We start from the raw sequence: 24,092 nt of genomic DNA on the forward strand, positions 1-24,092 counted from the left end.
ACATTGTACTATAAAATTCAGAGGCAGTAATTGGTTTGCATTTGTAAAGCGCTGATGCTGGATTGAGGAGCCATGCAGTGATTTGATGGTTCTACAGTAAGTGCTGCTGATGAAACGGGAAGTCTTAGATTTGATTGTCCTGAGTCTTTTCCCTGAGGGGAGAGTTATTAAGAGGGGGTTGGCCGGGAGTGTAGTGGCCTGTAGTACTTTTAGACATCTGCCCTGAATGCAAGTTTTTTATATGTCAGAGATGGGGGGGTTTAGGCGGTTCAAACGATTCTGTCCAGCTTCTTTCTCTAGTGCCAAGGAGTCAGGTGTAATGTCGACAAAACTTCCAAAGCAGGAAAATATATACCTGGATATAACTATGTATGGGACAAATAAATGAGTAAATAAAGTTATAGAAGCAGGGGCAAATAGGTATGAGAAGACAGGTTCAGTTAGTTACTCTTTGTGGTTCAAAGATAAATGGTAAAAATCTAGGAAGCCAATTAAATAATTTCTCTCCGTGAATAAACAACTTCACAGTGAACTCAGTGTTATTTATCAGGTTGGAATGGCGTGGACATTTGTCATGAGCGGCTGTCGACTTTCACGTCTCATGGGCCGAACAGTAATAAAAATACAGCCTCTGAAATAAATGATGCACTGTAAAGAGAACCAGATGTGGGTCAGCACACGCAGTAACGATGAAAAGACACAAGGGGGTGACAGCAGCGACAGCAGCAGCAGGGGAGTGCAGGCTCTCCTCTCACCTCTATAGACAGTAGACACACAGTCTCTGGGTCACACCTGTAGCAGCGACCCCTGGCGGCGGGTCGAGGAAACATGCAGTCTCTGCAAAAACCTCCAGAGCAAGGTGAGTGATGTCCGAGCCTCTGTCTTCACATCGCGTCTCCAACAGTAAGAACCGTGTTTCTGTTTTGTCTCCCAGGAGCCGGACGTGTCTAATGACGCTAGAAGCTAACGCATTCTACGTAGAGCTAGCGCAGGGCTGTCAGTGTTTTCTCCGCGGTGTGCTGCCCAGATGTTTCCACTCGGCTAGCTCACGTTAGCTAGCAACAGCGACACACTGGCACACTAGCTCAGTAGCTCAGTGTTGATATTCTTCAGCAGCGTTGGTTTAACACCTGCTTGTTGTTTGTTAGCTGAGGTTTAATTCGACGGGAAGAGTTGAAGCAGGTCAGGAAGCGACATCAACGACAGCAGACAAGCTAATGTCATCCGACGGTTTTCTTTTACATTCAACGTAAGTAAAGCTAATTAGCATTTCTATCGCAAATCGAACCCGGTTAAAGAGACAAGTAACGTCACTGCTCAGTTGACGTAGGTGGAATCAGTGTCAGTTACGTAGATTACGGAGGAAGTGGGACTGCCTGACCACAGTGTGTCATTTGTCTGTTTTTACCTGGAACATGTCGCTAATCGAACATGTGGAAACATTACAGATGTACAGATGAACCGATGTGTCACAGCACTCATTGATCTGAGCCTCAACACGTTGTATCCTGAATTGATGCTCAGACACTGAGGCCAATGGCAACAACAGCTAATATCTTAAAGCCCATTAAAAAAAGTTGTTTGATTCCATTAGATCATTTATTTTTAATTATTTTTAAACTAAGCTCTTGTCTGTGTCACGTGGCCTCTCACTGCACAGGGTCTGCTTCTTCCACCTTTGTGTTTGTCCTTTGGGCTGAATACCCTTCTCAGTTTGTCCCCTCTCCTGTCTTTCATTATTCATTGCCCCCTGTGGAGCAGGGACCAGACAAAAAAAGAAGACAGGATAGATGGTGGTGTGGACAGACAACTCTGTGGGAGAGTCAAGTTAAACACTAGATTTAAAAAGAACCTCCACAGAGCGTGATAAAGATGTGTGACATATGCAGAAACGCCTTTGTTTGTAATCTGGAATCTGTTGTTGCGTAAGCATTAATGTCAAGGTTGTTTTTCCTGGTGTGGGACTGCTGAATCGTCCAGAGGGACTTTTAAGGCTTCAAGTAAATAAACTCAAAAACAGCCTCTGATTGTACAAATGGTTCTATTTTGATAGAAAAGACATGTTACTGGAAAAGCAGACTTTGCACTTCATTTGCGTGTAGTACATATCTGGAAGGTGTTGTTAAAACATAGAGAGCTTATGCAATCTAAATGCAATAGGGTTACATCATCCTATAGGTCCTCTCCTCCCTTTGGGGACAGCATGCTCCAGAGGTGATTTGTTCACAGATTCATCCCCCAAGGTGCTTCTCTGGGGCCATGTTCTGTACGTAAATATCCACCCGCTTTAATAGTGAAATAGACACAAAAATAAGTGAAAGCTGCTCTGGAAGTTAGACCACTGCCAGCAGGTCATGTATGTTACATCAAGCATGCAAAGTCAAAAGAGGTTTTCATACAAAACAGATTTTTAGATGATGTCCTCTGTGAAAAATAATTGCAGTGAATTTGTAAGTTGGTATTGATTTTGAGTTCAAATGTCAGCTCCTTAACAGTTGGTATTGTCTCACAGACCTGAATGCAGAGAGCTTGTCTTTAAATAGGATGGGTCCAGAAATCGGTTTTCAGCAGTTGGTACAAATATCTGACAGTTGGGCTCAGGCGTGCCTTCATACATCTCATCATGGGAAGTCGTCTTATTTTCTACCAGAGAAGTATTTTTTTCATAAACATTTTTGAGGCCATATTTTGTCGTGTTGGTTACAATTTAGTTTTGTTTATTATATTTTGTCTGCCTAATGTAAGTAAATAGGGTTATTGGACAATATATGATTAATTATATTTTAGTGTGAATTGCCATTCATAACTTGTCTCTATGAGGTATTTTACTTTTTATTTTCTATTCGGGGTTTACATTGATACTTCTGTCTTCATGTGATAAATCTTCCTCACACTTACCCAACCTGCTCTCCCCCTTCTTCTCTGTTTGTTTCTCCACACTTTTGCAAAACCTGTTCTCAGATGCTTACTTGTATTTTTGATTCCCGGAGAGGTTTCAGATTTCCTTTCAGCTTTTGTTTAAATCGTATATTAAGAAGGATTACAGTGTTAAGTGCCAGCAGTTTCTCACAGGTATAGGACTTAAGCAGATTTGGTTGGATGGCTCTATTTAATATGCATTATCAGATTTGTATCTCACAATTAATGAAAGCATACCATTACTAATTACTAATCACCATGTATATGGATATGTTTGTGTGAGTCCACATGTTCCACTGAACTAAATCTGTTGGTGGGACAAAAGTTGGTGGTTGCTGGTTAAAGAGATTTAGATCTCTATAAGCCCTAGGGTTTGTTTGACGATTTAGGAATGACGCTAAACTTGTTTTGTGTCCCTCCCTTCTCCCTCTCATCTCTGAGCGACATCTGACTTTATCTGTGCTGCCATTTATTTGGTGACCCATATCTGCCTGTCTTTTGTCTCAGGCTTGAAGAAGGGCTTGTCTAGCAGGTAGGACTGACCTTCAGGCTGAAAGGTCAAACACTGGGAGGGTGGAGCCCAATGGATCATGGTGGTGAGCGTTTAAATCTTGTTTAAACATAACGCAAAATATAAGCTCAAAGTGTTTAAGAAGAGCGACCTCAAAAACAAACACTGATTGAATATGGGTTATGGTAAAAATAACCTCAGCTAAAAGCTCCTGACTGTGAAAGGGGCTTGGTGCTCTTTTTCGATGCAGCACTGGTTAATTTGTCGTAAAAAGCAGCTGAAAGTCTGACCTGAAACATACAGGGAGCTGAAATGAGATTCATGTGTTCTTTGCATTTTTTACTTTACCATTCATGTAATTTCAGATCATTCATTATTTCATTCATAATTTATTTAACCTCCAGGTTGGTGTGAGACATAGAGCAGCATAATGTCGCAACTTCCTGTGGACGGCGTTGACCTCTGCGATAACCTACCCAACCCTGAGGCTGCCCAAACTCAAAACCTCAACGAAACAAACACCCTCACCCAAATTCAAAGTCTCTGTCCTTCACAAATCGAAGAGGGGGGTGGGCGCAGGCTCATCCGAAAACCCTCTCTCAACAACAATGGGAAGGATAAGGAGGAAGAACAGGGGAATGAGAGATGCACAGGAAGAGGCAGAGCGGAGGATGAGGAAGAAGACAATGATGAAGTGATGAAAGAAGAAGAAGAGGAGGAATCAGAGGAATCGAGCAGTCTAATTCACGCCCAGTCTCCAGACACGATGACTGACTCGTCGTTTTCAGAAACTGGTAGGTACATTCACACATGTACACACTGAAAGAGGAAATCATGCAGTTATATCATATTAAGTATATGGAGGCACATGTCAATCAGTGTCATTTCAAATTTTTGCTCATTACTTTTTTGTGTTGCTATTTTCAAAACAACATTGCAGTCAAGGCTAATGCTGTGATCAGAGTCTGGTTCACACACTGATGAAAGGACTTTTGTTTTGTTTTTAAGTGGTCAGCATTTTAGACTGAGGCCACGTGACGGGTGCTTCTGACCACACCATATTTTATTATATTCATATGACTTGTTTTATGTATGTTTATGTTGTTTATATTTTTTAATCCTATACATGATATTATGTCATAATGAACACCATTGGTATAATCTGTTTCTACTTACCTTGTTCCAATCTGGCACAAGTGTATCCTGTTGGGAGGTGAGAGGATCCTGCCATCCTGCTAAGCAAATACTTAGTCTAGATCTAATCCTGATCCTGACCCTATCCATAGCCCAGTTGGATTGCAGATGAAACATTCATTTGTTTTCTTCTTCTCTTTTTTTGAATTCTCCATACTAACCCTCCTGCCCTGTCCACTTGTCCTAACCCTAACCTCAGGGCTCTCTACATAACAGAAATTTGGATATAAATTGACAAAAAGCAGTCTACATTGGAGAGCTGAATTGTATATAAATAAGTTCATGCACACACTCACACAAGTAAATTAAGTTCTTAAACATAATTTGATTGTACATTGGCTGCTCTCCACTCCTTGTCTAAGAGTATTCAGTGTTTTTAACAGGAAAGCAATGCTCATAGCCAGGGAGTGAGCTCATCTTGTTTGCTCCAGTCTTTGTGGTTTCCAGTGATTTGTTTCTACAAAATATAATCACACAAATTAAAGCTTATCGCAATCAAACATCTTAAAATGACTTTAATCTGTCATAAAGCCATGTTTTTTTTTTTTAACTGCTCAAATTTGAGTATTGGAATATGATGACTTAAAGATTCCTGTCCCAGCTCCATATGTCAGTATTGTTCTGGCCCAGCTGTATACACCTGTGTATAACCTCAGGAGTTTTAGACAGCTGTGTGTGACTCATGTTGTTCACATTCATAATCTTCCTCATCTGTTTTTCCAGTTTGACACTTTCTTTCTTTCACTCTGCAGGCAGCCTGTTGGAGACTCCATATCCTTTCAGCCCTGGGACCAGTTCAGACTCTACATCCCCTGTCATCCCAGTGATCAGTCCAGAAACTGCATATCCCATCGGTCCAGTAGAATTCAATCTGAGTGATGTCAGCGTGGACTCTCTCACGTCCAGCACTGGATCAGATGCCTTCACCACTGGGCCTATTCACTCTACTACACTAACTGCGACCTCAGACACCAGTTCCACCAGCCCAACTGGGCCTACATGTATCACAGAAACTACAGACAGGATAGCAGAAATGTCCACAGCAGAACGTCTTACCTCATCCACGGAGCCCGTCTTCAACCATGGGTCTGCCAGTTCATATGCAGGACCTGTCCCCTCAACCGCAGAGACATTTTCAGTAACTGATAGCACCACTCGGCTCAACACCTCCATGCCTTCCACTGCAGTGATTGCAACTACAGGACCCCTAGCTTCCACCACAGGGCCTAGAACCTCAAACTGGGAACATATGGCTTCCATACCAGTACTCTCTTGTTTCTCAGTCTCCACCTGCTCAACTGGTAATATTCCAAGCCCGGCTTTGCTGAAATATCTGGAGCAGTTGGCACAAAAAGGAGATGACGGTCACCTTCCACACTATCTGCACCAGGTAACCTGTCTGTCCTACTTCTGCTGTATGACAGATACTATACGATGTGTGTGACCACTAAAAAGAGCACACTCTTCTCTTTAATGGTTTTCTCCCAGTGGTTTCTAGGTGTCTGTCGGTCACTTCAAAGTCTTGCTTCCATACAAGTTATTAAATTACTGTTATCCACTCAACCCCTTAATCGGAATGGCACTTTGTACCCTAAGGCAAGGGTGTCGTCAGGGTCTGTGCACACAACATAAAAAAAGATGCAGGCTCTGTGTGTTCCTCTTCCTCATACACATCTACATGACTGAACATGTATGTTCTAGGGAGGGTGGGTATTACTGTCAGTTTGATTCATATAGGCTTCTACTAGGCACACCCGAGCTATGCTTACTTCTAGGCAGACAGGTGTTTGCATAAGGGGAAAAGAGGGAGCCGATGGAAGTTAGTTCAGTGATTTGTGTTTCTATGACAAATGACTGTTTTTGCCTAAAAGCTTAAGTCTTAACTGATACATTGTAATTAGTTTGTCAGTAAAATGTTTCTTTAGTGTAACAGCACTTACAATGACTGTTTACAATTGCTTTTACCTGGAAACAAATATGATAAGACTTGATTAATCCCGAAAGAAACTATTTTAAGTAGGACTACTTCCCCAAAATAATGATTCAGATGTCTCATTAAAGAGTCTTTTAAAGCTGTAGTTGTATTTTATACTGACATCCGGGTTCCATCAACCAAGATCGTGATGTTCATTCATGCTGCTGTTGTGTTTATGGTGGAATGGGACATGACTAATTCAAAAATCTAAAGTAATTTTGATTGGCAAAATACAAACATCACAAATATGGTTCTGTTCTGGAAAATACTTCAGCCAGGTTAAAGAATTGAATTGAATCTAGTGAGCTTGATAACGTTTTCTATGAAATGTTCATATATGTCTTGGGTGAGTTTATCCTTAACAGCTACTGACGTAGCCTCCAGTCAAAGAGAGTTAAAATAATATGAGCTAATTTAGTTATTAAATTAAACCGCAAACTAGCTTCAATGAAGTGAAAGAGTGCTTTGAAAAGCCATCCATTAGCATAAATATGAACATCCGGAGAACGTTCAAAGGGAAACATGTGAGGACGACAGAAGAATGGACAAATTCTTCAGACTTTATTGATGACATGTTGCGGTCTGTTGAGGTTCAGAAAGATATGCATGTAGTTTTAGGAGTTTCATTTATTATACTGAGGTTGAAGTGTTTTAGGTATAATATAATACATAAAACATAATGTCCCAAAAACCGCAAATATTCTCATTTTTGAAGGAATGAAAAAATAAATTTAGTTAGTTTCATATTTTTAGAATCCCTCCCTCAGATTTTGAGATTGATTGCCACTTTTTGTTGATGTGTGTTGCTTTTCTTCGATGTAACAGATGTGTTACTACAGCAAAAAACAAGAACTAACTCCATTAGTTCCAACTAAATAACAAGTCCTAACAGTTTTCTAGAAGTGATTCCGACGTCACACCAGCAATCACTTCATTAGAAATGCAAGAGCCTTTTGCGCCCTCCTTTCTTCCGGTCTTGCTCTGCCCCTCTCTTTCTTGCTCACACACACATAAACACACACACACTTGTCTTGTTCTGTTATCAGCTGAGCAGCTTGAAAGCGACACTTGCTGAGGAGAGGTAGAGTGTCGACCACGGTCTCGTTTTTCTGTCTTTCTTTTCTTTCTCTCATTCTCTTAATTTCAGTCAGCGTGTCCTAAATGCAGAGCATTTTCTTTACTGTTGTATTGTGTTTCTGAGATCAGATTGTGTTTTTTCTATCTAAGGGAATGATTGTAACTGCAGCAGTGCACTTACTGTGTTTCAGCTTTGTTTAGTAGGGTGTTTTTATGATTTATCTAAGTTTGTTCGACTTAGTGTTCTTGTATTTGGTAAGGTTCTACTTATTCTTGACTTATCTTGTTTCTTCCACTTGAGGATAAGTTTCAGCCTGGTTTTAAACACATATGATAGTAGTACCGTAATACTTTCTGTTGCATAACTGATGCCATGGTTTGATTAGAGATGATAAAATCATACATTTGTATAATAGCTTATAATCTCCGATCTTCCTCTGTCTCTCTCTCTGCAGATTGCTGAGGCCTTTGTCCTTCAAAAAGACTGTATCCTTATCACCGTGTGTGTGTTGTTGTTGGGGTGCTGGTGGAGGGCAGCTATTATTTTCATGTTTGTCTCATTTATTTATGTCCTGACTTCTCACCTTGCTACTCACATGCTTGTCTATAAAAGTGATTTTCTTTTTCTTTGTTATTCATTGCGATTGTGTGATTTTAACACTGTATTATTTAACATGCTGAACTGCAGAGCTGGAGGATTTGGAGCAACTTGTTGCAGTGAAGCGGATTATTTGATGCCTGACTACTTTTACAGTTGAAGTTGTTTAAAAAGAGAGCAAGTGTTGGAATAGACCAAGGAGGAAATAGTGGAATAGAGAAGGCAATAAGAGAAACTGCTGAACAGAAAGTAGAAGAGTAGAAAAGGAAGTGAGTAGTTGTCAGCAGAATTGCATATGGTGTAACAGAGAATAAGATGTACCACTATATGAGCTGGCTTCTACAGAACGCCCAGCTGTTCCCAGGGTAGAGAGGCTCAGAGAAAACGGGCACACACATAGAGGGAACATTTTTCTCTCTACAATGGTACTAGACGCCATGTGACAAATTGGTGTGTAATAGAGCATTTGTGGGTTTGAAGATGCTTATTAGTGACATAATAAAATCAGGCAAATTGCCTGAAGATTTTAGTTTTTGATGAATCAACCATTCTATCACGTATCACTATGTCACCTCCCTTTTAAGGTATATTGTGACTGTACTGTGAATGCATCATTTGCACAATCACAGACTCAATAAAGACAAAGTATAAAATGGAGTGGGAGGAAGATGGGAATGCATGAAAGGGAAGATGAAAGCCTGGAGAGCAAGAATGAGAAAGAATAGGATATTTTCAGAGAGGATTAATCTGAGGCAAGAGACATGGTGGGAGGAAAGAAATAAAAGAGTCAAACAGAAGAGAAAGCGAGCTTAGCGATGTCATGCATGTATAGAGGGAGAGGAAGAGAGAGAAAGCATTGAGGCATTTCAAAGAAGGATTGTGTTTTCGCTGCTCATATCCATAAACATGAGAGACTGCATCCCGGAGCACTCTCACCCTCCTCTTTTGGCCTCTCTATATTTCCTCAACTCCTCCTTATTCTGTCTCTCAGTCTTTCTGATTTTCACTCTCTCCTACTTTCTCTGGGAACAGTTTGTGATAAATAAGTCTGTATGTACTGGGTGCGGTTGTGATCATTGATGTGTTTCTTAACCTGTGGCGTTCAGACCAGCAGGCGTTATGGTGCATCCAACTAGAGAGACTCTATCACCAGAGAATATTGGACAACCTGAATACAATCCAGGAGCATTGGGGTAACACACATGCATTTCAGCACACATACATCAAAAATACACATTTACAATTGCATCGCAAACATTTGTTTAACAAAAAAATGTATTGTAATATTAATTATATGAGTTTAACATAATGAAATGATTTATTGCCTGATAAACTAATAAGTCTAGCACTGGTCACTTTACATATTACTATTACTTTCATAGTCATCTTTGTCATCGGGTATAAAATTAGCCTATGTATCTTCTCTATTGTATCCTAATTATATACAGTATATGTAATGTAGTTTCAGTGATCATATAAAATCCCATTAGGAAACATTAAGGACTATGGAGCTTGATTGCATCTTTATTGTTTTCAAGGGAGCTGAACTCATAGAGGCATCCTCACACTAATGACCAGTCTCCTAACCTCCACTATCTCTCTGTTTCTCTGTCACACTCATAGAGAGTCAGTGTAAAATGACTTCTTCTGACCTGGCATCCGAACATCTGGACACTCTTAAACACATCTGCCAGACACACAGTCGGTCAGTCTGCATTCATGCATGTGTTTGTTTTTGTATTTGTACTCTTCATGAACCTTCTTTGTTTTTACCAAGCTCACTATAATTTCTTAAATGCATTTAGGTGAAAAGCCTTTTTTGCTTTTATTGTGCCCTGAAAGCAACAAAAGGAACTTGTATTAAGTACTTTGTATTGTTTTGTTGGGTCAAGTTGACCAAAATCAATCTATTTTATAGCAATCAAACATTTCAAATTATTATTATTAAAATTATGGCTAACAAGATTTTAGTTTTTCACAGTGACCTGTATTTCTGATTGGTATACTAGTCAAGAGTACATGCATTACAGGGATTAGATTCATAACCATAACCATGTCCAATCCCACTCTGAGATGCTGCATGAATTCAGTTAATGCTGAGTAAGATTGTTTCCCTAACCCTTTTTTTTGGTCTTTCTACTCATTTGTAACTTATCTCTGTATGGGAATCTGTTGTTAATGTTTTTATAGGAGCACATGTCAGACTTGTTTCTTTAAATATACAGAATTAGATGTTTACATGTTAAATGTGTGGTGATATATTTGAAAGTTGTGGGAATATTTCAGTATTTTTATTTCTACAACTAGATATAATAACAAGACTTCTAACTAGCAGCATATTATTCTCTTCTATCATGCATCTGTGTTTGTGTGTGTTGTTTGCTGAGGAGTGTGTGGCTGTGTACATGTGCACGTTTGTGTGTGGTAAGCTCTGCAGTGATAGTTCAAACATATGGCCCTTTGCTGCTGCTGCACTTTCAGACACTTGAGCCTTAACACTCCTAAGGTTTCACCCTGCTTAACTGACTCAGACACACGCACGCACACAGGCACACACACACATACATACACACACACACACACACACACACACACACACAAAGACACGTTGTAATAGCAAGGGAAATGTGTTCGGGCTAATATTAGATTGGGAGAGTAGAGAAGGGTCACCCAGGTTTCAAATATTCATTTACTAAAACCAAGATCAGTCTCTAACTCTGTGTCTCTCTCTCTTCGGTTCATAGACCAAGTTCAAGAGATGCTGTGGTAAGACATTCATTCATTTTTTTTCTGTATATCTGTGTGTTTTTGTGTGTGTGACAGAATGAGGGTACGTGCAAGTACATATAGGATGACGCAGAATTACTTTGTGTGTTGTATTTCAGCTAATTCACTGATGTCCTTATATGTAAAATATATATTTTAAGCATCCATGTTGTTAATTATAGTTCTGCATGTCCTTCAGTCAAGTTCACTTCACACATTACTAAACTTTGTTGTGTAGTGTATGTAAATGCAGTGTTTCTCTACAGATGTATTTATTTGTGTTTTTGAACAGCGTGCATCTCTGGACTCTTTGAGGCCTACAGTTGAGGAAGGTGCTGCTCTGCTTTCATGTTTCTCAGGTGAGTAAATGAGTGGGTGTATTTATCTCACTGTATGAGTGTTGTTGAGTCTGAATGTTTACTGTAAACCCAAACCACTTATGCTTTACAGCCAACCGAACCAAACTAGACGTATTTCCCATTAGTTACCTTGACTGTGGCAAATTTTTTATTTCTGAACATCTGTAACCCTTGCGAATAACATAAATGATTCTGTTTTGTGCTATTGCTTCATCATGGAGCTGTGTTTATCTGTTGCACAGTGTGCCTGCCTGAATATTGTTCATATTCAAGTTATTGACACAAACCACTATTCAATTCATGAGACATAACCTTTGATTATTTAGTATATTCTCAGGGAACTGTTTTATCCATCAGATATTATGGTTGGGATAACGTCATACTGTGTGTGTGATGCGAAGGACCCGGCCTTTGAACTAAAATGAAAGTAAAAGTGGTATAAGGGTTAAGTTACACAGGTGAATGTATGAACATAGAGACATGGCAAAGTACCATTTAGTTACACTTGCACACGCACAGCACAGAGGAATGTGATGACCTGAAAAGAAAATGTTGTTGTTATCAGATCAACAAAACCTGCTTAGTGTTGCTGTTGTTCACAATGGCTGCTCTTGAGGACTCACGTAAAAGTTCAGATTGTAGGATTTGGTGGCATCTAGCTGTGAAGTTGCATATTGCAACAAACTGAATACCCCCCCTCAGCCCCTCTTCCCAAGTATGTGGAAAAACCTTCAGTAGCATTCTAGTGATAAAAATTGATCGGCCATTAGCCAGTGTTTGGTTTGTCTGCTCTGGGCTTCAGTGTAAACTGCTCCTGATGTAAGGAGGGCTCGTTCTGTTATAGATGTGACATACAGTGTATTGTCTTTTGTGTACACTAAGCATTTGAAGATTTTCTTCTAAGTGTCATTTATATTTTAGGAATATGCAACAATACGTCGTACTTAATTTTAAAGCGGTTTTTACATGGAAAATCTGATACACAGCTTCATTTGCATTGTACATTGTGAGTGATCATGTCAGCGTAGCATTCATTATGATTCTGTTGACATAAAGTAGGATAGTTAGTTCTCATAGGAAATAACACTTCTTTTTTTTTTATATTCAACTGCATCAAGGCAGAAGAAGTGGTTTCATCCCTTTCTAAGGCATGGATATTTTTTTCGGTTTTAAACTCTTAAAGCTTTCTCTGTCCCCTTTATTATCTATCTCTTCTTTTGCCACTGTCCGTCCCCCACCAAAACTCATTCTCCTCCTCTTCTCCCCATTATTTTTTTTCATCCAGCTGATCAAGTTGACAGAGGGACAGAACAGAGAGACAAGGACTCCTTTCCTCGGAGCGGAGATCCAGTCACCCCCTCCATTAATTTGACTGACAGGCTCAGTCTCCCTGAGATCGTAGATAAGGACAGTGAAGACCCAGACAGGGTTTTAGACGGGAGGGATGGTTTCCATGGATCTCAGCTGACTTACGAGCAGGGCAGTGATATAGGGGGAGGCGAGGCAGAAGGGGGGTTGGGACACACCATTCCAGCCATAGAAAATGGTCTGCACCCCTCTACAGCTGGAGAAATGGATCAGGCCAAACCCGCAGAGCAGCAGGGAGGAGATTTAGGTCTAGCAGAGGGAAAGGAGGTGGAAAGGGAAGAAGAGGAGAGTGGCGTAGAGGAGGCAGCAGAGGCTTTGGAGATGGATGATGAGGGAGAGGAAGATGACAAGGAGAAGCAGAAAAAAAGAGACGTTGCATTCTATCAGAGAGCTCTCCCAGTGGATAACCTGGGCAGCGGGGAAGAGGAAGAACAGCTGCAACAGGAAGTCCCAGCTGAAGAGAAACTACATGAGCATACCCAGGTATATATCAGAATGTGTTGGCTTGTTAAGTAGTTTTAAGATTAGAAATAGATTTACTAAAATACCAGGGATGTAACAATTCTGAAACTGAGAAAGAAATTGTGATACAATCGTCCACAACCTCATATGATGATTCCCCATTTCCGACCTGCTGGTACCACTGCAAGTGCAGCCTGTTGAATTCTGTTTACTTTACTTATTTGAAAAGAATAACCTGTGTGAATCAAAAAATATTTAAACTTAGGGCAGGATGTTTGCTTAGCCTAATGCAGACCCCCCTTCCAGGCACATATAAATATGAAGTGTTGGAACATTTTGGGGACTCACTCCCCACAACAACATAAACAAAGCTTGAACCAAGCCATGAATTTGTAGATTCTTTATGCCCTGATCAAATCCATTAAAAACTAATCATAGGAAATACAAATTCACTAAATATTTGGAAGTAATGTGTTATCTGTGTGGTCTTAGTTTTTTGGCAGTGATTTTCATTGACCTAATTTTTATTTTTGTTGGTTCCTTGAGACACGATGGCTATCTAAGCTCATGCTAACTACTCACTTCCTATATTAATATGAATGAATCGTTGCTGGAAATATCAGTGTATCACTTCCTCTGTTCCATACTTACGTCCTACCTTGCGCAGTCGAATAGAGTAGATAGTAGAGCAACAAATAGGATTACTCTCCTCACAAATGTATATTACCTCATTCCATTATCACAGCAGGAGAGCACTAAAACATGCCTGCACCAGGAGGTCCATCTCACTCAGGAGGCTCATGTAAAGCAGCAGGAGCAGCAGGAGCAGCAAGAGCAGCAGGAGCAGCAAGAGCAGCATGAGGAGGAAGAGGAGGAGGAAGAGGAGTATGAAGTAGAGCAAGCTGACCTCATCAGAGAAGCTGCCCCACTGGACGACATGGCTAAACTCATCACTGTAGAGGAGGTGAGAAGATTTAAGTACTAGAGGCAAATGATAATGAAATGATTAATCAACCAAACCTTATTAGTTTAGCACTTGTTGTAGAGTTCAGTTCACAGTTTCTTCATAGATGACTGACATAACCCTGTAACAAGGCAGAAGTGTTGACCTTAAAACTTGACACATTTAGAAAAGAAGAAATAAATAAATAAAAAATAAATACAATGCATTGAATAGATAAAGTTGCACCACTGCCATTCTTTATATTTATGCTCGTATATTCAGTCTTTAACAGAAATTAAAAAAATATGACCCTTCGAAGTGGGTTTCTTGAAAGATATCAGGGTGGTAGCGCTTGGCTTATGTTTGGAATTAAAAAGTGATCTTGGGTTCCAAAGGTTGGTGACCACTGTCTTAGACTATTGCAAAGGTGAACGATTTATATACGATATGAAGAGAGAGACAAGAGAGAGTGTTTTTGACCTGAACAGAATTTATTAGTGTGTATGTAGGGATAGCACCACCTACTGCCAAAAGGATGTAAGCCTCGTTTTACATCTTTAATTTGACTCAAGTCTACACTTTATGGTTTGGACCATTATGCGTGATTAGTCGGCATTGACCATCGCTGCGTGACGGACGCAGGAAGTGACGTGTTTGTCCTTCCTGCGGTGCACAAAACTCAGGCAACACGGAGCCGTTTCGCCCGGACCCTGTTCGCTCTCCCCTGCGGCCAGGTAAGGTTGTGAGATCGCTAGTGCTCAGGCCCGCAGAGGGCAGCTCACAGCCCAAGTTATTCCTGATCTGGTTGTCTGCCGCCACACCGCCATGTTCATGCATTGTTGTTAATTATATATTTTAAGCTTTTTGTGTTGAACAGTAGATGATTGAAGCTGTTTTTATTTAACTTAACTTTTATCGAAGGAGTGTGGTGCCTGGTACAGCGCAACAGTAAATCTCAGGGTTCCTACGGTCATGAAAAAGCTGGAAAAGTCATGGAATTGTTAAATGTTTATTTCCAGGCCTGGAAAAGAACTCAAACAATTAAATCGCAAAAGTTTTGGAGAAATCATGGAAATTTGTTATTCATATTTTCATGTCGTTCATTTACACTGTGTTTTAAATAATTCATATGCTTTTAAAAAGAAATACGCTGAAAATATAAGCAGGCATACGCTCTCATACTAATTGAGAAGTTCGGTGGGGTAGCAGGCGGGATAATGCACTATGCCAGGGAAGTGTAGATGTAACCCTGATTGGCTACAAATGGAAAAGTACATGCAAATGGTTCACGACAGACAAAGACCTCAATAAAACTATTGTCTCATTCATTTGTGTAATCTAAGCTATACTGTTTGCTTTGAAATTCTCATTGTTAGTTTAAATACTAAATCTTGACACTTTCATGTATACACTGAGATATCACAAAATGTTTGGTCATGGAAATTTGGTTTAAAGTTAACGAAAAGTCATGTAAAAGTCACGGAAATCCATTGGTGAAAATGTGTATGAACCCTGCAATCTGTTGGACGGGACGTTGATAGTTGGGTTTAAAGTTCATTGCTGCTGATTGTATGGTGTTTATTACAGCTGGGGGAAGTGATCGGTGCAACATTGTCAGTGAAGACGAACAGATCACATAGTCTTTGTTGTAAGATTCTGTTAATGTGTCTCTTAAAATCTTTGTTTTGTTTCTTTTCAGATGTCTCCTGCGTCTGGCCTGGTCTCCATATTGAAGAAGAGGAGCGTTGGTGTGGATAACGTGAGTGTGTCTTCGAGTTCAGAGACCTGGCCTGACAAACCCACTGCCAAAAGACGAGTCCGCTTCAGAGTCCCTGACGATGAGGAGCAGGGTGCGTGTTTTTGTTAATTGCCTACGATTCACAGATACTCATCACTCCATATACGTTGAAACAGTATTAACAGGCTAACTGACAGGGTTAACTCACACAGTGTCTTAATTCCTTGTGACTTTGTTGATAGTATTTGATCAATTATAACTTTCCAATCACACATTCTAAATCCTTTCCTGTAACTCTCCGTCTCTCCCTCCGTCTGTCTCTCTCTGTAGACGTTGGCGGTGGAGACTCCTGCCTGCTTCTCTTCCTGCTTTGTCTGGTTACTGTAGTGATCAGTGTGGGTGGCACCTCCCTTTACTGTGCTCTGGGGGACGCCCACTCCTCGGTGTGTCATGACTTCTCCAGAAATGCGGACTTCTACTTTGGCCAGATCCAGCGGGGGATAACTCACATGCAACATTGGTTTACGCCCGGGTCATAGCAACAAACACTTTGCCAGCACCCTGGAGTCACTGGCCTTACTGTTCTTTTTACTGTAGGCTACAGGTAATGGCTGCTATGGTCCCTGCCACCCTGTGGTAAGTGGCCATTATGCCTCCTAACTGACTATAGGAGTAGATCAGATACAGTAAGCATTAGGTCTCCTACTTTTTTATGTTCTGTGAATCAAACGCCAAGGTTCACTGAGACTCAAAGTCATACATCAAATATCCCATAAGAAAACTAGATGAAAGGAAAAGCAGAGTAGAAGAGGAGGAACTGAACTACAACCATCTACACCTTGTCCAGAGTTAATAGGTAAGAGCTGAGAGTTGTCTCCATTCTCGTGTCCACTGTCAGCCAGAGATGCTTCAGTTTCAAAAGTCAGTTAAATCAGCCAAGACTGAATACAACCTAACACTGACTCACACTGGACTGCAGAGCTCAGCACAGTCAAGATCAAATTGAACAGCTGTAAAAATAAGAAATATATATTGTACAGTTTGCTAACTGTGGGGCAAAGGGACTCTCTCTTTCTTGCCACTGCACAAACAGGTAGTGGCCCAGCAGGTATTTTACAGACTGCTGCAACCACTGCTGTTGCTTTTATTGTTGACGTTTTTTAGGTCAAAATGAAATTTTAACTAATGAAATTGTTGTCTTTTATCCTGTCTTAAACCTTAAGATGAATGTTTGGGGCTCATTGTTAACCTTTGTGTGATCTTAGGGGCATTTCTACAGTGTACTGTCACATAATAGATTTAACGGGTTATTTGGGTGTTTTTCAAACCTGAGCTGCTAATGGACAACAGGCATGTCAAATAGGTCCATGGGGGAAAGGACATGATTGCATTGCATTGTATGTAATGTTGTGATGGGCTGAAGAGCTCGATATCAGCCCTACAGACATACACAAAAATACTTTCCCCACTGCGCACATTGGACATCTGTCCTTTCGCTGCCGTTTTCTGTGTAAGTACCAACAACACATTTGCAGCGAGCTGACATGGCTGCCTCTGGAGACTTTAAAGTCTTAACTGTCCATTTGTGTTTTGGAGCTAATTTTAGCTTTGCGTAGCATATGCAACATGCACAGGAACACAGTACACCTCTGTATATATTTTCAGGAGAATGTTTAACATGTTGCACATGAGACTGGTACGATTTTAAGTATATTGCAATATTTCAACAGGCATTGTTCTGTTGGTTGTAGACTAGGCGTTGATTTGACATCATTTAATCAGCAAAACAAAAAATCCATATCCACAAGAACTGCTTTCAGGTTTACTGTGAAAAGTAAATATCGTATATCAGTTATGCACATTTCAACAAAAAATACTCAACTCCACATGTGGAATATCTCAGTAAAATATACAGCTGATGAATGAGCAATGTAAAAATGTTTGTAGGAGTAATTATTCAGTGTACTCCATCAGTACAGCCTTGATGTTGATGGATCAGTCCTGGTCTGTCTGTCTGTATCTTTGCTGTTTCTGAGAGAGTCTGGGCATCATCCTCAATGTGTATTAGTTTTTTTGCAACTCAAAAAGATTTATGCCTCCACTTGGTCTTTTTAAAGGTTCATCTTAATACCATTTGTCTTATGTGATTACAGCGGCCAAAATCTAGATCGTAACATTTCCTTAGGGAGAAGGAGAAAGTTTGCTCTGGAAAAAGTCTCACTTTCTGGATTAAGTTTTAGACTTTTGTCCCTGTGATATTCCAACATATTGAACATTTGATATCCGGTTCATTATTTTTTCCTTCATTTGCTGTTGTAGTGAATGCCATGAAAAGTGCTCTCGAAAAACCACATATCTTACAGAGGTCTTATTTGTCAGTGAGTAAAGACAGAAAGGACAGATTCAAGTGTTTTAACTATGCATTTTAACAGATGAAGATAGAACAGTGTTTTCTTTCTATCCCAGTGTGTGACTCACAAAACCCTGAAAACTAATTTAAAGATATGAGGTTTTCCCAGGACGTAGTGATTAGCAGATTGAATCTTGCTTTATTATTTGCACATGTCGTCTGGCTGGTTCAGAAGACTATCACTCAAAGAAAACATCTTATTTAATCTTTCAGATGATTTTAATTATTTATAATACTAGAAATGTAAGTGTAAGTGGTTAAGAAAAGAAAAATCTTTGGTTTTGCTTTCGCTTGATTGTTGTCATCATACATCGCATACTAGACGCTTTTCATCTCCTGTCATTGTTGTTAAGGAGGCTTTGACAAGTTTTTCTGAGAACTTATGAATACCTTCCTCTGTGTCACTGTACAAATATGCATGTTATCTATTAACATTCATTCATATTTACTGTGCTTCTGCTGTCAGTTGCGTCCTCTTCACACAGACTTTAAAAGGTTCCTGTTTCTTCCATCTTAAAATGCAGGATATGCGAATTGTTTTTACTTATTGGCTTTTAATAGAACATGATGACATGATTACTGTGTGTGAATCAGTCAAGTGTACCAGTCACGTGTACCACTGTTATCAAACTGATGAATGGTGTTAACTATGAATTCTTTAATGAATTTTTTTCACCTTTTCCACTGTTCTTATAGATTGTTACAAGGAAATTCGTTTTTTTGTCCTGTTGATGTCTACTGTTAAAGCCATTGGGGGAAAAAAGTTTGTTTGTGAGCCTCCTTCTTTTTTCTACTGCAACAATACTGATCTGTCTACTTGCTGCTACGCGTAAGAATGTAATGGACAAAAATGTTGAAAACCAGTTTTATTGTTTAGAGTTTCAAATGTACCGGTACAGGCCGGTGAATATCTCACTGTCCATGTGATAGTTGCTTGGCAATACTTTCAGTTATATAATAAGCGACAGCAATTATCTATACCAGACAGATGATAGTATCACAAGAGAAAAAACTAATTCAATCATCCACTTTAATTTATATAGCCAATATTCACAAATTACAATTAGTCTCATCCTTTGTCCTTAACCATCATCAAGAGTAAGGAAAAACTAACAAAACCCTATTAAAGGGTATAAAACATTGAAACATCAACAAGAATCACATCTGAAGAATCTCTCTCCACGACGGACGGAACTGACAAAGATGCCTCTATTCAACACTGAATTGCTTACAAACACATACATGTCAATTTTAGGCATCACAACAAATTTATTATGATCTGAAGAAAATCTGTGTAGCTGCATCATGATAAGTCTAGTTAGACAATTTGAAAGTATAACATACTTAATAATAGATAATGATTATATTCTATTCTATTTAATTTAATTTAATTTAAGTCAATTTTATCACTAATAGTAATATGGGTGGGACAAGACCTTGATGACTTAACTTTATGGATGCAGGATTTTCCAGTTAGAATGACATGGTGGTATATATATTGGTTTGCTGAACTGTCTGTTTTTTTTATTTTCATGATATAATAAATCACAAAGCTGGGTGATAAAAGAATATCCATAATTATTGCAAATTTGCATCAGTAGCAATATGACAAAAGTTCAATACATGCATTGCGAAAGCAGTGAGTAGGGAAAAAATTAATTCTACCTCATATATGTAAAATATTTAAAACGACAACAATCAGTCAGAAGCAAAAATCTGCAAGTCTATAAACATTAAGATACATTTATTTGTCCCAAACACATGCACAGGCACACTCATGCAGGTAGGGAAATTTAACCTCTGCTTTTAACCCATCTGGTGAAGGACACAGAGCAGTGAGCAGCCATGTACGGTGCACGGGGAGCAGATGTTGGGGGAGTAAGGTGCCTTGCTCAGGGGCACTAGACAGGGTAGGGAGAATCCTCTTGGATTTTTGGACAGATCAATCCAGGTTTGTCTTTTTGTTATATATAATAAGCTATACAATAAAATAAAATAATACTTAGAACTATATCTTGATGACCAAAGTCGCCTCAATATTGATGATATCGTTGATATTATTTTTGTCGATATCGTCCAGAGCCAATAAAACGTCTGGTTTGTGTGGTTTAAAAACGAAAAAAAAACTATCGGCGACTGTACGTATTAGTGACGTCATGACGCAGCTGGTGCGTCATTCCGGATGTAAACACCGTTCGGTTCACGTGGAGGGAAACAGAGACATGGCACCGGGGATGGAGCGGTTCCTCAGCCCGGGGAAAGGCAACGGTTTGCGGGCGACAGGCGGGATCAGGCCGGGAGAGCTGCTGTTCTCTGCGGAGCCGCTGGCGACCTGCGTGTCCAACAAACGCTCCAGAGATGTCTGCCACCGCTGCTACACACGGTGAGAGAGGAGGAGCAGCTCCTGGTTCACACCAACACCTCTGATAGAGTGGATGGTTTCATGTTGAATGTGAAGGCTGCAGGTGAAGAGGTGCACAATGTCTCTGGTCCAGGTCAGCTCCCTGGAAGAGAAAAGAAACCTCACACGGTTAATCTGTAGCTCTATAAAGACCCCATATACAGTTAATGACATTACTGTCCGTGTGACTCGGTCTTAAACTTGTTAAGTCTTAACTTCATTAAATGCACAGTTCTTCAGCTGGCCGTCAGATGGCAACATGCCTCTGTCCTTTTGCTGAAGGAGGTCACTTTAAAGGTTCAGTATGTAGAATGTAGTGACATCTAGTGGTGAAGTCGCGTGTCACAGCTGAATACACCTCCCCTCACCCTCCCCTTCCAAACTTGATGGAGAACCTGTGATAGCCTTCAGTTGTCATAACCACTCAAATGGTGTTTAGTTTGTCCGGTTTGAGCTCCCGTTAAAAGACGTGGCAGCCTCTGTCGAGAGGACCTGCTCCGGAGGTAAATATAAAGTATTTTAAGATAAAGAATACAACAATTCTTCCAATTTCACTGAAACACACTAGTGAAAACATGAGTTTGAAGCCCTAGCTTTAAGAAATGTATATAATTAATCCTATACAGTTCATGGTATATAGGTGTTGCTATGCTATCTCAAAATGCAGTTGATGCAGTTCAGTTCTTCCGCTGTCCACTAGATGACAGCATTGCTCTTCCTGGTTATGAATTCTATTTGTTTGGTGTGAAGATAATCTGGTAATTGAACCTATCACAACTAGAGAATGCTGCAATTTGGAATAAAGGTTGAACAGACGTGGATGCAGTGCTTATTGTGCACATTAGCTTAAATGTGTCTAAAAGAAACAGTGTCATTGGTATTCCGTTTACAAATGATCCCAACCGTGACTCACATCATGATAAGGAGTTATCTGGGAAAACGGCTGCTTTAGCTAGATCCCTTTTTATTTAGTAATGTCAAATGATCTGGAAATATATCCGCAGATATTGGCCATAAATTGAGTTCCTCCATATTAAATGATTCTAATATTGTGATGGCAGGGTTATATCATCACATATTATTCATACATTTTTTTTGTTTATGTATATCAGAGTGCCATACATTGAACCTGGGGCCATGTAATATTCCCCCATATGCAGTATAGCATTCATGGAGAAGGGGGAAAACTAATTAGCCCAATGTATATTAACCCCTGGATCGTATAGCATGTAATTTGACCAAATATTGGGTAATATGATTGTGTGAAGTAGACATTGGTCTTTTAATTTGGCCGTTTAATTGATACCAGGACACTGTTCCCTCATATCCTCGGTTGGATTTTGACCCATTTCATTCTGACAATAATATTTATATATGATTTATCATATATTTTTAGATTTGATATTGTTGTGTTGTTAAGGAGACAAAAGAGTTATTGTATCATACGTATTTTCCTAACAGATTTTTTCAATTAAGTTGATTTTTCTGTATATAAAGTTAAACAATGCAATGATGGATTTTATTATTTTCACCCACTCCTTGTAAATATATAGATATTCTGGGTGTGTTGGAAATGGACAGTGTGATGATTTGTCCTGTTTCCTCTGTGATCTCTGTGCAGCTGGTTGCTCGATGGCACCGCCGGCTTCTCTTCTGCAGCCAAACTCACTTCATCAGGTTAAACAGATGTATGTGAATTTAATGAGGCTGGTGAGGAGCGAGGCGTCTGCTTTCTGGAACAGGGGCTACAAGGTGAATGAAGGGTAAATGACTAGAGGCAATATACAGTATGTATGAGCCTTGGTAGTAAAGTGAAGATGATTAATGAGTTCAGTTAATGCAGATAACCTCTGGGAGAATATAAAGATGAAGCTAATTTCCAGTTTTTCTACATAAGGGTACATTTTATTTGAGATTAGACTGTGATCAGGTAAGCAGTATGTACACACCCTCTAATAGCTGCTGTTATATTCCAGTGGATTATCCATTAGCTTCTTACTCTGTTGTCTGGTGTGACTTGTGTATTACTTAAAACATGAGCTCATGTTACCGTTATCTGCCACTAAGACATGGCAGGGAATTTGCAAGGGTCCAATATTCCAAACGTAGAGAGAGAGAGAGCGCAAGCTCAGCTGTTTCTTTGTGATTTTAATGTCCACACACAGGTTAAAAGATATGTGTTTGACACACAAACACAATTCCCTCCGAGCTCATTGAGAAATAATGGAATTCAGTTTAGCGGAGGCTCAAACTCTAATTTATTATTGATTTCTCTTGTTCACCTCTGTCTTCCTGTGTGAGAGGGTGAGTTTATCTTTTTGAGATATTGAATAAATGTCAAGTTACAATGTTAAGGCGTGTAGCCAGGAGTCCTAAAAGTGTATGTGCGTGCGTGTGTGTGTGTGGGTGAGTGGGTGTGGAACAAGACGGCGGCCATGTTGTGCGGAGTATGATCATGTTTTTGACGTATTGAATAAGTGTCATGGCTACATCTGCCTGTGTGCGTCTCAATGTCTGCTTCACATTGTTTTATTGATTTCGTATCGGTGAGAGATGTGTATGTTATGCTGGTGTCGCAAAAACAGTTGTCAGGTACACAGCTGACACACACACTCACACACATACACACATACACACAAAAATACACAAATAAATGCAACTCAAGGCAAAGATTAGTCCTGATGATAAAAGGTGTTTTTACTGAAAACACAATTAGGCCGACAGTGTGACTGAGCGAGTGGAAACAAGCGTGTGCGTATATATTAGTGAGTGTGTATTTATTTGTGTGACTGTATCTCATCGTGTGAACAATAGAGACACACTTCACGTTCGAACGCACATTTGTTTCTGTGTGTTCCAGGAAATGAGCAGGTGGGGGGGGGGGGGGCATCAAAGCTGCAGTTAATTACAGGCCTTGAAGGCTGTATATACACACACACACTCACACACACACAAATCTCAAATGGATTCAAACCGCCAGAAGAACAAACAAACAACTTTAAGTGGTTCTCAGACTCACAGAGAGCGATGAGGGGGGTAATGAAAGATCAGAGGAAGAAAAGAGTAAGAAAGAAGAAGAAAAAACAATATTTATTTTATATCGACTGAGTAGATTTCCTGATCATTGCAAAGGGAAGCAGCGTCACAAATGCAGCTACGGTATATTACTTGCTAATTAAGTGGAAAAGTGTTTTCTGGCTAATTGTGTGTCCCTGAAGTGTGTTTTAAGTTAATCAGTGGTAAATACTTTTGAACTGGAAGTCTCCTGCCTAAGGAGAGCTGTATCATGAATATATCCCCAATATTGATATTAATTGATATTAATTCTGTTGTTGTACCTGCCCGTCTTAAAATTCCACCAGCGTTTTTGT

The 24,092-nt window shown here is 39.8% G+C and overlaps 2 protein-coding genes across 4 annotated transcripts in view; both read left to right on the forward strand.

Moving 5' to 3' along the window:
• Nucleotides 1-781: 781 nt before the first annotated feature.
• On the forward strand, nucleotides 782-19,292 carry cnsta (consortin, connexin sorting protein a). Of its 2 annotated transcripts, none has more exons than XM_062387370.1 (13): nucleotides 782-859; nucleotides 3,427-3,515; nucleotides 3,835-4,224; nucleotides 5,377-6,014; nucleotides 8,132-8,162; nucleotides 9,381-9,467; nucleotides 9,898-9,979; nucleotides 11,019-11,040; nucleotides 11,333-11,399; nucleotides 12,685-13,250; nucleotides 13,978-14,193; nucleotides 15,872-16,022; nucleotides 16,241-19,292. In XM_062387370.1, the coding sequence occupies exons 3-13, from the start codon at nucleotides 3,861-3,863 to the stop codon at nucleotides 16,447-16,449; spliced, it is 2,433 nt and encodes an 810-aa protein (XP_062243354.1). In that variant the 5' UTR covers nucleotides 782-859; nucleotides 3,427-3,515; nucleotides 3,835-3,860; the 3' UTR covers nucleotides 16,450-19,292. The 2 variants fall into 2 exon arrangements, with proteins under 2 accessions (XP_062243354.1, XP_062243346.1); XM_062387362.1 differs by having other exon boundaries at nucleotides 13,975-14,193; nucleotides 16,241-19,289.
• A 1,173-nt stretch (nucleotides 19,293-20,465) lies between these two features.
• The window catches only part of smyd3 (SET and MYND domain containing 3), a 68,968-nt gene continuing 65,341 nt past the window's right edge, over nucleotides 20,466-24,092 (forward strand). For both annotated transcript variants that reach the window (XR_009920694.1, XM_062387378.1), the window contains exon 1: nucleotides 20,466-20,703. Coding sequence is in view for 1 of the 2 variants with exons in the window: in XM_062387378.1 (XP_062243362.1) it covers nucleotides 20,477-20,703 (227 nt within the window). In the remaining variant the exon portion in view is untranslated. The remainder of the gene's footprint in view (nucleotides 20,704-24,092) is intronic.

The sequence above is a fragment of the Platichthys flesus genome, chromosome 1, assembly GCF_949316205.1.
Source record: "Platichthys flesus chromosome 1, fPlaFle2.1, whole genome shotgun sequence".
Taxonomy (NCBI): domain Eukaryota; kingdom Metazoa; phylum Chordata; class Actinopteri; order Pleuronectiformes; family Pleuronectidae; genus Platichthys; species Platichthys flesus.